Source organism: Lepeophtheirus salmonis, chromosome 3, assembly GCF_016086655.4.
Source record: "Lepeophtheirus salmonis chromosome 3, UVic_Lsal_1.4, whole genome shotgun sequence".
Lineage (NCBI taxonomy): Eukaryota > Metazoa > Arthropoda > Copepoda > Siphonostomatoida > Caligidae > Lepeophtheirus > Lepeophtheirus salmonis.
In genome coordinates this window covers 1,700,296-1,714,402 of record NC_052133.2, presented here as the reverse complement: position 1 = coordinate 1,714,402, position 14,107 = coordinate 1,700,296, and the positions used below count along the sequence as shown (strand labels likewise).

General features: G+C 29.8%; 1 protein-coding gene across 1 annotated transcript in view; it reads right to left on the bottom strand.

The window, feature by feature from the left end:
• Positions 1–14,107, bottom strand: part of LOC121114483 (gamma-aminobutyric acid receptor subunit pi) — a 178,096-nt gene that overhangs the window by 103,190 nt on the left and 60,799 nt on the right. Inside the window, exon 3 of the mRNA XM_040708457.2 lies at positions 9,890–10,023. Coding sequence (XP_040564391.1) covers positions 9,890–10,023 — 134 coding nt within the window. The remainder of the gene's footprint in view (positions 1–9,889; positions 10,024–14,107) is intronic.

The window sequence follows — 14,107 nt, the reverse complement described above, 5'->3', positions numbered from 1 at the left end:
TGAAATAGAAAGGAGTATATTAGCATTAGAGAATTGACAAGTAATGAGGTTCTTATTTCGTTCCTCCGACTAGTGATGGGTCATAATAGAGAGGAAATTTTCTGCTTCATATCTTAAGTAAAATTTTGAAACAAGGTCTTCCAGATTACAGGTAAAAAGATTAACCCAATGCTGATTGATAGGAAGTATAACTCTATTTGCCAAATTTTCAATCAAAAGCGTCAATTCTTCAAGCAATTTGGTAGGATCACTATCATTGGACACAAAAATCTTGTTGACTCTTTGGACATCATTCGCACAGATTTAAAAAATAATCAAATAACCGTAATTATATTCATCACAGTATAAAGAGTGGAGTATTTCCGATGTGTATCACCTTTCGGTTGATTTGGTATAAGTAAAATGAGTTTTTAGCTCCAACCATTGGGCACAAATTCTTAGTACAGGAGAAGAAATAGGTATCTTGCTTTAAAAGCTTGCACAATTTTCAGAGGTTCAAGTTGATCATTTATGAGTTTAAATAAATTATCATAGGCCTGCTGTCTTGAGGAAGATCTAACAAACCCGTTATATGTTTCGCTAACCAGGAATTCTAGATTCCTAGTCCTTTTATCAGAACTTGCATGCGAAATATCCAACTGTGCTGAATGATGCACACAAAAGAATATGCATTAATGCAGAAACGTCTTCTTTTAGTTATTTGTAGACCAAAAATCAGATAAAAATCGGCTAAAGTATTGCAAAAATCAGTTAGGATTTCCAACCATCAGCTAGATGATAATTTTTCCACCTAGACAAGTCAAACATCCGATAGATCTAGCAGGAAATCAGCTAGGCTGGCAATACTGTCTATCACTAGTAATACGTTGAAAGCGTGCTGTACATCACTAGATCAGTAATTCCAAAATCATGACAAGATAAATCCATGACCCCTTCATGCATTATGAAATAGTTGATTGTCGGAATTAATCAGGAATGTATATAAAATTCCAAGAAATCCCGGGAAATAAAATCTATTATATATATTGATCATTTATTAATTTGATTTTACCAGAAAAGACGTTACCTCTAGTCGTATTTGTCTTTCTATTAATGTAAATACAGCGTGTAGTCGTTTAAAAACGAATTTTGAGCTTCTGAAATAGCTGCACATGCGAAAGTAGGGCGTTGTTTGTTGTTTTGGTAGCAAACTAGAAGTGTTCGGCGTCAGTTAATAAAAAAAAGTATTTATTTTATAATAAAAAGGTAGAGTGTCCTTGTGTTGATCCTCTCCGAACGAGACAAAAGGTGATTATGAGTCAATTGCAAGGCGTGTTGATCACAAACGGAGGTCAGACTGATCATGATCAAAATGCGAAAATAATTCATGATGAGACATCCCAATAAATCAGGGACATTGCCAGAAATCTTTACTGTTCCAAAAGGCTGATCCAAAATTGTATGGCTGATCATAAAAGAGCAAAATAAAAAAAACAATTTGGATTTTTTTGTTTTTGTGATTTTTGTTCTATATTTTATCCTAAATATATTTGTGTGTGCACATCTAGACTATTAACATATTATTTATTTGGCATAGTTGAATGGGTAAAAAAATTATAGAATGTAGAACAATGTGGATAAACGATAATTAAATTCTGTACATTAAATTAGAGTTTAGATTGATTTGAACTCTATTTGTCTGCATATATATATATTTGTGTATTATGGATGTATATAGTTTTTGAAAAACTATATACGATTAAACTTAAATAGTTACATAGGTATATGATAAAGTATCAAAACTTGTCCTATGCTTGCTAATTCTACCAAAGAGTTTATTTTTCCTTATTGATTCCGTCTAAGGCATTTTTAAAAGTAATAATTTTTTCTCTAACCTTTCTTTGTATCTTTTTTTTTGTGAAAAACAAAAACATAAATCGAATATGATCAAATAGTGTTGAGTTGCAGTCTAAAATTCCTACACCAGTTTAAGATCGTTATGATTTTAGTGGACTGAACTAATGAAAGAAATTTGGTCTGAATAGCTCTCAAAGAAAAGTTAACCCTAGATCGGTTCCTTCAAAAAATTCAGTCTGGATCGGTCTCATTTAAAATTCGTTCTTGACCGTTTCTATAAATAATTTTTTTTCTCTTGAACTCAATATCCGTAGATTTACGCCCATTGAACTCCATCGGACAAATTAAAGGAGCATTAAAAAAAACTTACTTTAGATTATACCAAAAAAAAAAAAGAAAAAAAGAATCGGTCTTTGACCGAGTGTTACCCAAGGATATATTCTCAAACAATTCACAAAATGACAGCCTTTCTTCTGCAATATCTTAGTTGTAGGAGTGGGCCTATTGGAGTGCACAATGAGAAGGCAAATGCTGGTATATGGTAATATTGACTTACAGATATCTCTTAAATTATTTTTTGGGGTTGTACAAAAGGAATTACTCAAATCAAAACTTGTAGGATCCTTGCCTCTTTTACTTATAGTAATATTTTTTCCCCCATTTTTAAGTCTGTTTGCCCTATTTTTTTATGAAACAAGCTCTAATATATAGGGTAAGTTATGCATCGTTGGACACATCGAAGAGATGTTTATGTTCTTAAGCTTTATTTAAATATTGTACGTTGCATTTGAGATTTTTTTAATAATCACATAGATAAATATGTTAGTAAGAAGTTTTGTATCAAAATATTTTCATTAAAACATCAAATAAAGAGGTCATTAAAGATTTAAAAATACTATGAAAACATACGTTAAATTCATAAATTCAGACAAGTTTCAAATCAAAAGTTTTAATTTTGGACGTTATTCGAATCATGTTTCTGAATTTCAGAGACCATGAAATAGCAAATATATAGAAGATAAATATAGATAAGAGTGCAAATGCTGTTTGAATATTTATATCTGGCGTCTATAAAATTAAAAAAGCAACGTACCTACACTTGTACGCAGGGGAATCCTTGATTAGTTGGCAATTCTTGAGATGAAGGATCTCATATTATTTTATGAGAACGAATAGAGGAAGGAACAGACACACGGTACATAAATTAGAAGAAGAAATTAGAAAAACAAGAATCATCATTCCTCCTTTTGTCGTATTAATAATTAATATAATTTATAAAGGGTCATCTTTGTGTTTCCAACTCCGTCGCTGGGAAGAATATAATGGACCCAGTTTTGCAATATGACAGCATTTATTCCATGGATACCTCGAATATCCGATTCACTGTTAAATCTCTACTCAGATTTTAACTCAATCATAATATCTATGGAGTATTTTGGAGTCCAAGTCGCTTCACTCCAGAAAGTTAAACCCTCATTTCCAATACGATCCTATATTTCATTGAGTCTCTTCCATGTCAAAATGTTTATTAATTATCATCCTCATAATATGTTGGATTAATTATGAAGAGTAATTGTCTCTAACTCTAAATCTTTCATTTACTTCAACAATCAAAAGTTATCATTTATATTCCGATAGATGATATTGATATTATAGCCTTTTACATTCTTTGGTTTCATTTATCAATACTAGTTATATATTACAACATCACTATCTGCTTTAGACATTTTTACATTACGGTTCTACAAAATCCAAGTTATCCTTTTTGTTGAGAAAAGCTCTATTAACTAACTTGGAAGATTCATGCCCGATTTATTAATAAGCAAGGAATTGACTACCTAGCACCTCGATAACTCTAATTTATTTATTAATACAAAATGAGCTGAGCTCTTACAGGATTAAAGAAACTAATAAATTACAATTTGCCACTCCGTCATTGCTAAATTCAGTTTCTCATCGATAAAAGATTGTTTTCATATTGTCTAATTTATTGTTTTATTAATCAATTAATTTAATATCATGATATACCATTCATAACAGAATTACTTTGAGTTTTTAATTCATGAATTTGTTCGAATATATCACCTGGCTTGGGTAATAAAACATTGGGAAAGGTGGAACATAATACTGGATAAAGAATCTTCTGTCGTCTTCTCATATTTTTGCCTCAATAAAAGGTATTCATCCAAATAATTTCAAGATTCAACTCCCCACATTGAATATGCTTCAAAGGGAATAATCGCGTTTTTCCTGTTAAACTTAATGTTGGTATAAGCACATGTTAAGGGATCCATAACAATTATTTAAGCTTGAAAACGAAATGTCGATAATTTCCCAAGGGGATGAGTACTCGAAATCTGAGAAACTCTATACAGTACTTGGACAGCCCTAATTCAGAGAGAGATTTAACCGGCAATCAAAATATTTATTGGAGGTAGCTTTGCCGACGTATATCCGGCAAAAAACTGTCCGATAAATATAAATTTGTCAATATTTTGGTTTGTATTATCAGACATCCATTATTTTGCAAATAATATGAAAAAAATCCAGATAATAAATAAAATACTAATGTCAAAACCTATTGAGCTCGAACATGGAAATTTTGTTCTAATATAACCAAATGGAGAGGAAATATCTTCATATTATCACACACCATAAAATATAGAAGTGTTGAATTTTAGCTACAAATAATTAGAACCTCGAAATTTATACTTTTGTTTCTCAAAAACCATACATCAATCGATTCGAAATATTACAGAATTACTTAAAATGTGTAATGATTACATAAATATCTATTTTGATATTCTTGCTTAAAGAACTAAAGTATTGTTGCGACTTAACCGTTAACCTAGGAGGCTGACATTTTGCATGGGTGCTTCTTTTGTTTCAAAAAACAACTATACGATTAAATACGTTTTCTAAATTTATTCAAAATAAAAAAAGTTATGGGCCAAAAAAGAAATCGGTGAAAATTGCAATTTCGTTTATTTCAGGTGAAAAAAAGGAACTTCCAATGAAATATGGGTTTATTAATTATAGTAAAGTCTGTACAAATTAGTCTGTAGATGGATTAGCATATAAATTACCAAAAAAAAAAATCTATGTTCAACTGAAATATCTGTCATTTTCTGAATAATTTTTCAATTTTTTCCCGTTTTTCATCAAACGTCAATTTTCAATTTTTTTAAAAGAAATACCACAAATGAATATATTTTGGACATAAAATCTAATGATGAGAGTATTTTCAATTTCCAGAACATTTTATTACATAATTTTTGCAAAAATGAACCAGTTATTGAGAGTTATTTTTTCGACAACATTTTTTTTCATAACTTTTTTGTAAAAATATAGGTATGTTTGTGTTTCTTTTACAATTCCAATCAATGCTATGATATATAAATACTATTAATTATTGCAAAAAAATAATCGTGATTTTCTTCGCGAATTTCGATTTGAGAATTTTTCGAAGTAAATAAAAAAATGGACTTCCCATCTAGACAATTTTTCAGATGCATAAATGCTGGTTTATATTATTTGAAGTTTATTAGACAATACTTTTTCTTATTCATAATACAACTACTAAGGTTACAAGAGGCAATCGTAAGAGTAATTATTATTATCCTTTTGCTATTTACCTTACATAACTGGATTGATATAGTGTCAAGAATCCAAGAGAATAAAAATTATAATTATCAGGATATTTTCGACAACAACAAGCATTCATATTATAAATATAAGTATTTTCTGAATATTTCCTTAATTTTGTCAATTAATTTGACAATTTTCAATTTGATTTCCCCCTCCCTCCTTAGCCCGAGCAACGCCGGGTAACCCTTTACTAGTAATATATATATTCTTATGCATCCACGTTTTTATAGTTAATACAATTTTTGTTTTTTTTCTAATAGACTTCATTTTGTATTTGACAAATGATTTTTTTCTGTAGAAACCTGGACTAACCAGATTTTTGAAGAAATTTTTCAACAGTGAGATTAAATTTTTGGATTCTATCATTAAATGAATTATGCCATTCTTCGACATAATTGTTGGTCAATCATTGGACACCCTATCAGAAACGTTCAAAATATCTACCTCGATTAAAGGTTTTCTTCTTTTTCCCCCAATGAATAATTCCTAACAAAATTATTTTAAAATATTGTAAAAATTATTCAAAGATTTTATCGACTACAGCATAGATTGTTAATAGTTGATAGCCTATTTGATTCGATTTAAATGCTCCAACTCAAAAATATCTTTCAAAAACATTCATCAATGCTGAAAGGGATAAATTTTCAATGATTGTTTTTCCTTTAGAAAAATTCGGTAAGCGCATATCCAATATATTTTACCTCCACTTTATTAATCGACATGATATTTATATCCTTCATGCAAAAGTTTTTTGCTTCCCATTTGGGGTTTGATAGTGTACATATTTTTACCATAAAAACTATCAAAAAAAAAAGAAAGAAATCTTTCTAAAGATTTTTAAAATGTTATTTTATCAATATATTAATTTTTCATTGTCTATTAAGATTTAAAAGAGAAAACTTATTTGGAAAATGTTCAAGTTACCGCCATTTGTGAGTAGGTTCAATTTCAAAGTCTCTTTACGAATATATTCATAAAAACGACAAGTTGTATATCTACCTCTTTTTTTCCATAGTACACTTTGTCTTACTATCTATTACAGACTGAACAAAAAATAGAAAAAAAAGAACAATAGTACCAACCGTTTTCCTTTTCCAATCTTAAACCTGTTATTTGCTCTATTTTTTGCCTTCCCCTTGTACCTTTATGTAATGTGTACTTATTTTTATCATATTTAATTACGACAAAAAAATAATTTAACGAATTTGTTATATGTATGCACAAATACTTGCATTAAACTATGTGTGCATGAAAGCAAAGGAATATCAAACAAGACATAAATGTACTTAAGTGCATCGTCGTACTTGAAGAGTGAATGAGTGTATATACCTATTTTGCAAATACATATTTTACTCATTTCAAATTATTATTAAGTGTTTGCAAATGTATTTTACAATTTTTTTTTGAAAATGGTGTCCTATTTCCAACTTCTACAGTTGAGCCCAAAAGTATTCGTAACCTTTCAATATTTGACGTTTCTATATAGGATATCCTTAACAATTATTTATAGTTTTCTTTTTTGTTATGTTTCTTTGTTATAATTTCTATTTATTGACTAAAAATATCAACTTTTTATCAAAAAAAATTCTGATGTATAAAAGTGTGATGATCAAATTTCTTGATTCAGCCTTATTCAATACTCAAGAGGAACAAGACCAAGGAGTACAGTGAGGACATCTTCCAGCTTGTAGTCAATTAATCAAGGTGACATCTACAAAGACATTCCATCAAGTTTTCCATCACAAAATTTGAGCTCCAAAGCATCATCACCAAATTCAAAATAACTGACCATGTCAAGAATATTCCTTGACATGGTAAGAAGTCCAAGCGGAGCTCAACACTATTGAGACATGCGTCTGTGAGGTTGCCAACAAATTTCAAATTGAAAGAAGTTGAAAGCAATATGAACTTTGGTTGGACAATGAACTGTGCAAAGGGTCTTCCTCAAGAATTGGTTCCGGGGTTGTGTGCCAAGAAAGTATCAACTCCTCAAGAGTAGGCACATAAAGGCCAGGCTTAATTATGTCACTGACCGCAAAGATAAACAACTCAACTTCTGGTGCACTGTGCTGGGGTCAGATGAGACGGAGGGGGAGTTTTTTGCCCACAACCAGCATTTGCACATTTGGTGACAGAAGTGCCAAGCCTTTAACCTCAAAAACACTATTCCAAGAGTGGAACATGGTTGTGGAAGTATCTAGTGGAACTGAAAAACATCACAAAATTTATGACAGCATGCAAATGAAGACTACATAGAGATTATTGAATTGCATCTGCATTAATCAGCAAATATGCTTAAGCTTAGAAAACATTGGTAATTCCAGCAATAAATATATCAAAAAAATAAAATCAAGAATTGCTCAATAGGCATAAGGTTAGGGTTATGGACTGAACAGCCCAAAATCTTCACCTTAACCATATTGAAAAAAAGAAAAAAAAAAGGTGTGGAAAAGACATCCAACACATCTCGATGACCTTTGGAGATTCTGTCGAGAAGAGTGGGCCCAAATCGATGCATTGTTTGCCTCAATTTGGTAAGGACTTATACCAAGCATATTCAATATCTAAAGATAGCCAGAGGCCATTTCACAAAGTATTAAGTAATTTTGCTCCTTGGGCATGAATACTTTTGAAACGCCAAAAATGGTACTTTGTTAATTTACTCCGAAAAAGGAATAAATTATTTAATATTTTTAGTTAAGAGTAGTTTTTGATTGACTAGGGATATTGTAGATGAGTTTGTAGATCTAATAGGAACATATAATTATGTTTTCTTGGAGTTTTTGTGAGAATAAGAATACTTTTGGGTTCAACTATATATGTATATATATTAGCCTGTTCTGAAATGATTGAGACAGGTTCATTTGAAGAAAAAGGAGAAGAGTTAGCTACAAAATTCTATCAGCATCGATTTTCTCATGAATTTTATGGTAGAAAAACATTCCATAGTTATTCTGAAACTAAATAGCTAATGCCTACATACCACATTTGTCCATGTTTCTCCATTCGTCGCTGAAAATGGATACCTTTCCAAAGAACCTAATATGTACATATGTACTATAATTTTTTTTTTGCTTGTGAATGTTCCAGAAAAAGAACTCAAAGACAACTTTTGAATTACTTAAGTTAAACTATTTACTAAAGGAAGTACCTGCCATTTCCACGATTAATTAGGTATAGGCTAAAATACATTTTTTGAATTAATAATATAGAAGATAAAATGTATTAAAATATCTTATTACTTCTTTTTACAATTTGATTATATTTTTCTCCAATTATCATGCCTTTTTGTGCCTAATGGATCAAAAGAAATAATAATGTATTTCAAAGGATTTCAGTACATATTACTTTGCTTATATTCAAATGTCACGGCTTACTATAAACATCAAGTAGTATTTAATGCAGTTGATAAGTTTTTTATTTATAAAGCCATTTCATTCAGTTTAATTAAGATCCTTCTTAAATTTGTCTATTTTATGCTCTAAAAATATCAACTTATAAGCCCCAAGATGGTGTTTTCTCCAATTTATGACGTCAGTAAAAACGCTCATTAACGTTAAAAAGTATTCAATTTGTACCAGTGCAATTTTGGTTGTAGTATCAAATGCAACAACTACTAATGTTGAAGAAAGTTTTATATTTCTAAAATATCCATTTAAATGTATTGGCAGCTAAAAACTCCAGGTAAGTTCTGATATTAGGATTAAAAGGGAACTAACAGAAGGCTAAGTCAATCGTTAAGGTTTTACTAACGTCATAAAATCATTCTTACATTACCATTTTAAGGGTATATTGTATAAAAGAAGAATTGTTCAAAACTAACATGAATATAATTAGTTTTTTTTTTTTTTGCATATTTAAACAATATTCTTCAATTTTTATTAAAAATATTTTTATTGACTTATCTATTCTGATTATATCATTACAAATTTATTATAACTAGCAAATATTTCAACTTAATATTTATTCTATAAAAAGGTATTGACTTGAGTATAATTTATAGCTTATCAAGGATGAAGTATTTCAATGAAGATATTTGGCAGAATTTTTTTTTAAATATATATTGTAATTGACTATAAAAAGAACTCACATGCAAAAAATCTGTTGGATATCATTATTATATCCACCTTAGATTATTTTCTCCTACGTGGCAATAATTAGAATCATGAAAAGGAATCACAAAATCCCTTTGAATCATCAAGAGATAGAAATTTAAATACTTTAAAATGTGCAAAGAAACTACGTATTAACTATTATATCCCTATTAATTCGACTGTATTTTTAATCATCTTCTATTCTCTTTCATCTCATATTATGTAGCATTGTAAATTGTAATGTACATACTATTTTGCAGTAGGTTTAATTATTGTTTTCTAACGAAGGGTAATAAAAATATTTGACTTACTTGGAGGTGGAACGTCTTTTCGATAAGATGAAGGTAAGCAAAACATTTCTGACACAACCAAAGCATTTTTGACACATTTTGCATAGTCTTCGTCTTCATCATCATCAATGGTGCTGAGTTCTGTGACATCATTTCTGTGAAAGTAAGAGGTGTGAATCAATTAATTATTATAAATGTATTTAAAAGTAATAACATTAGTCAATATATACATGCCATGTCTTTTTAACACCAACACATTTTTTGCTAAATACAAAAAACATATCAGTTTATTGGCAAGGTTCTGGTCATTTTAATATGAAAAAGTTAATTTTTTTATTAAGAATAACCATTATTTAAATAATAAATTACGTAATACATATTACATTTTGCCTATAAGGTTTTTGCCCATAAGAAAATATGTTACTCCTATAAAAAAATAACTTATCTACAAGACACTCATATTTATATAAATACATACAAATGTTGAAAATTGGCATGAAAAAAGTATTTTAGATATTGCGGGCTGATTGCCATATTTTCGTAACTCAAATATTTCGTTTACATAATTTAGCTTGGATACTCAATTTTTTTTTCTATATGAAAAAGGTTGTTTTCCAATTTTTACAATAAAATGGATGTAAGAAATTTATTTCAATAGTTTGGATATATTTAAAAAACAAGTATTAACGGTAAATATTAGATTTCTTCAATAACATATAGGCAATCATCTTAATATTTTTTATTTTTTGTAGTTACGATACTACATATAATATTATATGAATGTCTTTAGTGCAGTGAAATAAAATCAGTAAGATATATCGATTGACTGAAATTATTATTAGAAAGTGATGATCTTTTCAAATGTGTCCTTTAATAAAAAAATATCAGGCAAATAATACTTCAAAAATTATTTATCAGTATTATGTTGTCTAATGATAGCCAACCAGTAGATATGTATGTATATTGTAATCCTTTTTGGTTTGTAAAATGAAGAAAACCAAAAATTGAACTGATAAACCTAATAATTTGAGAAATCTTTGAGAGGAGAGCAGTTTAGTTATCATGAAATTTCTTTAAATTAGCTGTGAGATGAAGAATAATATTAGGGATGTGTAGTTTTCAAACAATTTGTTCTTTGGAACTAATCTTTTCAGTCAACATACTTAACCGACTCTGTGGCATGATCAATTTGTTCATTATGTACTATAAGTTTTAAAAATAATTAAATAAATATTTTTCTCCTATTTACATTTTCATGAAACTGACTTTCAATAATTTAAATCTATACAAATAAAACTGTCTGACTGGAATGCGTCTATAAGCTTTTTTATTTAATAAAATATGTTTAAAGTTCCATGCTTTAGGATAAAAATATTCAAAAGATTTGATATTTATCAGTCAGGATCGGCTTTACAAATAGCAGGAGGGACTAGAGCAAAGGTTATTTTGTGGAACTTTTTTTTATAAATAATTTCCAAATATTTTGGCTCTTTTATGATTTTAAAAAGCAATGGATTTAAGAATGATGTATGGATTTATGAAAAATCTACTCATTTCGGGGGCTTTATATTTTATCTAATAAGTAAAGAGCTGGGGGAAATGATCCAAGGCCTGACTCTTAAAATGGCACTTCTAGTAGCTCTAAAAATATTAATACCATTCCTTAATACTAGAACGACAGTAATATATGTAGCACCTCTCTTTGCAGACTGCTGGTATCAAAAAGGATCTACCTTTTTATTAAACACTGCGAATTATCAAATTTTTCAACAAAATTAAAAATTGATTAAATGAACGTTCTAAATTTATTTTAACAGCGCAAATACTCCTCCTTTCGCATTCTGCAGGAATTAAAAATTATCCAACCACAGTTTCAAACTAAGCTCTCGAACAAAAGAATGATGTTTGAGGCTGTTCTGATTAATATATATAGTTAGAACACGAGTATAAATTTACCAAAAAAACATTAAGAGATGGAATTTTGATATATCTCAGTACTAGAATAAACAAGTACAATTTTGGCCTGAGCAAAAATGATTTTTTTTTTGTTGAGGTAGCAGAAACTATATTAGGGATAACTAAACAATTTATGGGTTCCAAACCTTTTATAGACCAATTATTAACTCACTTAATAAATTAATTAAATACAATGTTCTAGGACAAAGTCAACAAAATATTTGCTTGATCTGTTCCTTGGTTACTTCAGTCATATAATATGTACGTACATAACATCTATAAAGAGAGAGGACTGCAAAATTAGAATCCTCTTCAAGGCCGTCTAGCCTCTGTTTTGATAGTCTGAAAATTTTGTACTTGGTGTTATTTGATAGAACTGAACAAAAGCTACAATTTGATGTTTTTTTTTGTTGTGTTTTTTTTTGCAATCAAAAATGTCCGATCAACTAGCACAATGTCAGAGGGCTCTCCTCTGAGCACAAGTGGATCTCAGAAAAGAAAATCTTCTCTTTGGATGTTGTTCTGAATAGGAGAAATTATTGATTCTTAGCTTAATCAAGAGCTCATGTTGAGGGAACCTTCAGTACTAAACATCTAGCTGAGGTCATGGTTCTCGGCGTCGTGGTGTCCGACGGCATCAAGATTCCTCCCTACTTTTTCAAGGCTAACAAGAAAGTCAAGACAGACGTCTACTAAAAGGTATGCAGGTACCATATCTTGCCATGGTTGAAGAACACATTCCCCAGAGATAACTATGTGTTTATCCAAGACAGTACCTGGCACACATGTCCAAAAAGGTGTAGCATTTCTGCAAGGAGAACATGTCAATGTCAGTTGTACTTATATTCGTCTCTGTATTGAAGCCATCATTCAGAATGGAGGGGGACATATTAAATAAAAAGTGTAGAAAATTGTTGAATGACTAAATTTTGACTCCAAAGTTTGCCATAGAAATAGGTTAAAGTGAAAACGGGCTTTTAAATGCTCAAATTTTTAGTTCTCAACCTTGATAATATCACTTTATTAACATGGTATCAAATCTGCAAACACCTACATAAAAAAATAACATTTCAATATATTACTTCTGCCTAAGGAACAATTGCTTTCAACTTAATAATATTATTACCATGAACAAAAATATCATTAGTATTTTTTCGTAATAACTCAATTTCATTTCATTAAAAACATGTTTTCTTGCAGTAATTCTCATATATTTATTATAGTAGGGCTTCAAAAATGTACACTATGTTTAATATATATATTTATTTTTTTTTTGGAGGGGGCAAGGGGGGGATAAGGGTATGTGACATATATTTGTATAAATAGCTATTATTTCGACAACAACAAAAACTCATTCAAATAAAGATATTTGTGTTGGATCCTATTTGATATTATTATATAGCAAAATATATATAAAAAATTATCTTATTGCCATAATAAATGAAAAAGGTCATCATGGGTGGTATATTCTGACATAAACTATCCACATATCTATTTGTATTTGAAACATTTTATTTAAATTTTGATTCAATGTGATAAATTAAAATTAAAAGGAAACTACTTTATAAATTGGACTACAATTTATAAGTATATGATCAAAATGTTATCAGTAAATACACGTATGGGCACACGTATATACTCCCACTTTGGCGCACTCTCTTGGACAAATGCAAGCATTTATGCAGCTGATTTTTTTTTGCTAGATAACTAGATATTCAAACCTCAAAAAAATGGAATCAATTGACGAATTAGATGTCCCAAATATTTGGAAAAGTCCCGGAGCCCTCCTCGGAATTTGCCCAGTGATGCGACAACTTGGACGTGCTAGAGACCAAGGTGAAGTCCGGGATCTATATGGTTGTCAATGGAAGTCCATAAATGTGACAGTAGGATTTGTCTCACTACCACAGCTCTAAAAAAATTTTTTTAATTTCTCCAAGACAATTTTGAGGACTTCATCTCACCGGACTTTTGGCTTTCAATCTCACTGTATCTGAATTCGATGGATTTATTTTTGTGTGGGACGCGATTGAACGACAAAAAAACCTTGCAAAACCTAAGACAAACTTATCAGTCTGGTGAAGGAATTTCAGGATGCATCAAGGGACCAAGTGGGGTATGCCCGCTCTGACTTTCGGCCTCGTATAGAGATCTTAATTGAAACTAGTTTTATTGAATAAAATAAATCAGAATCCATCAACCTTTCGAAATTTGGTTTTATTTTTTTAATTTGATAACGGGTTGGAGAAAAATTGCACTTTATTTTTTTTTTAGTACAGATAA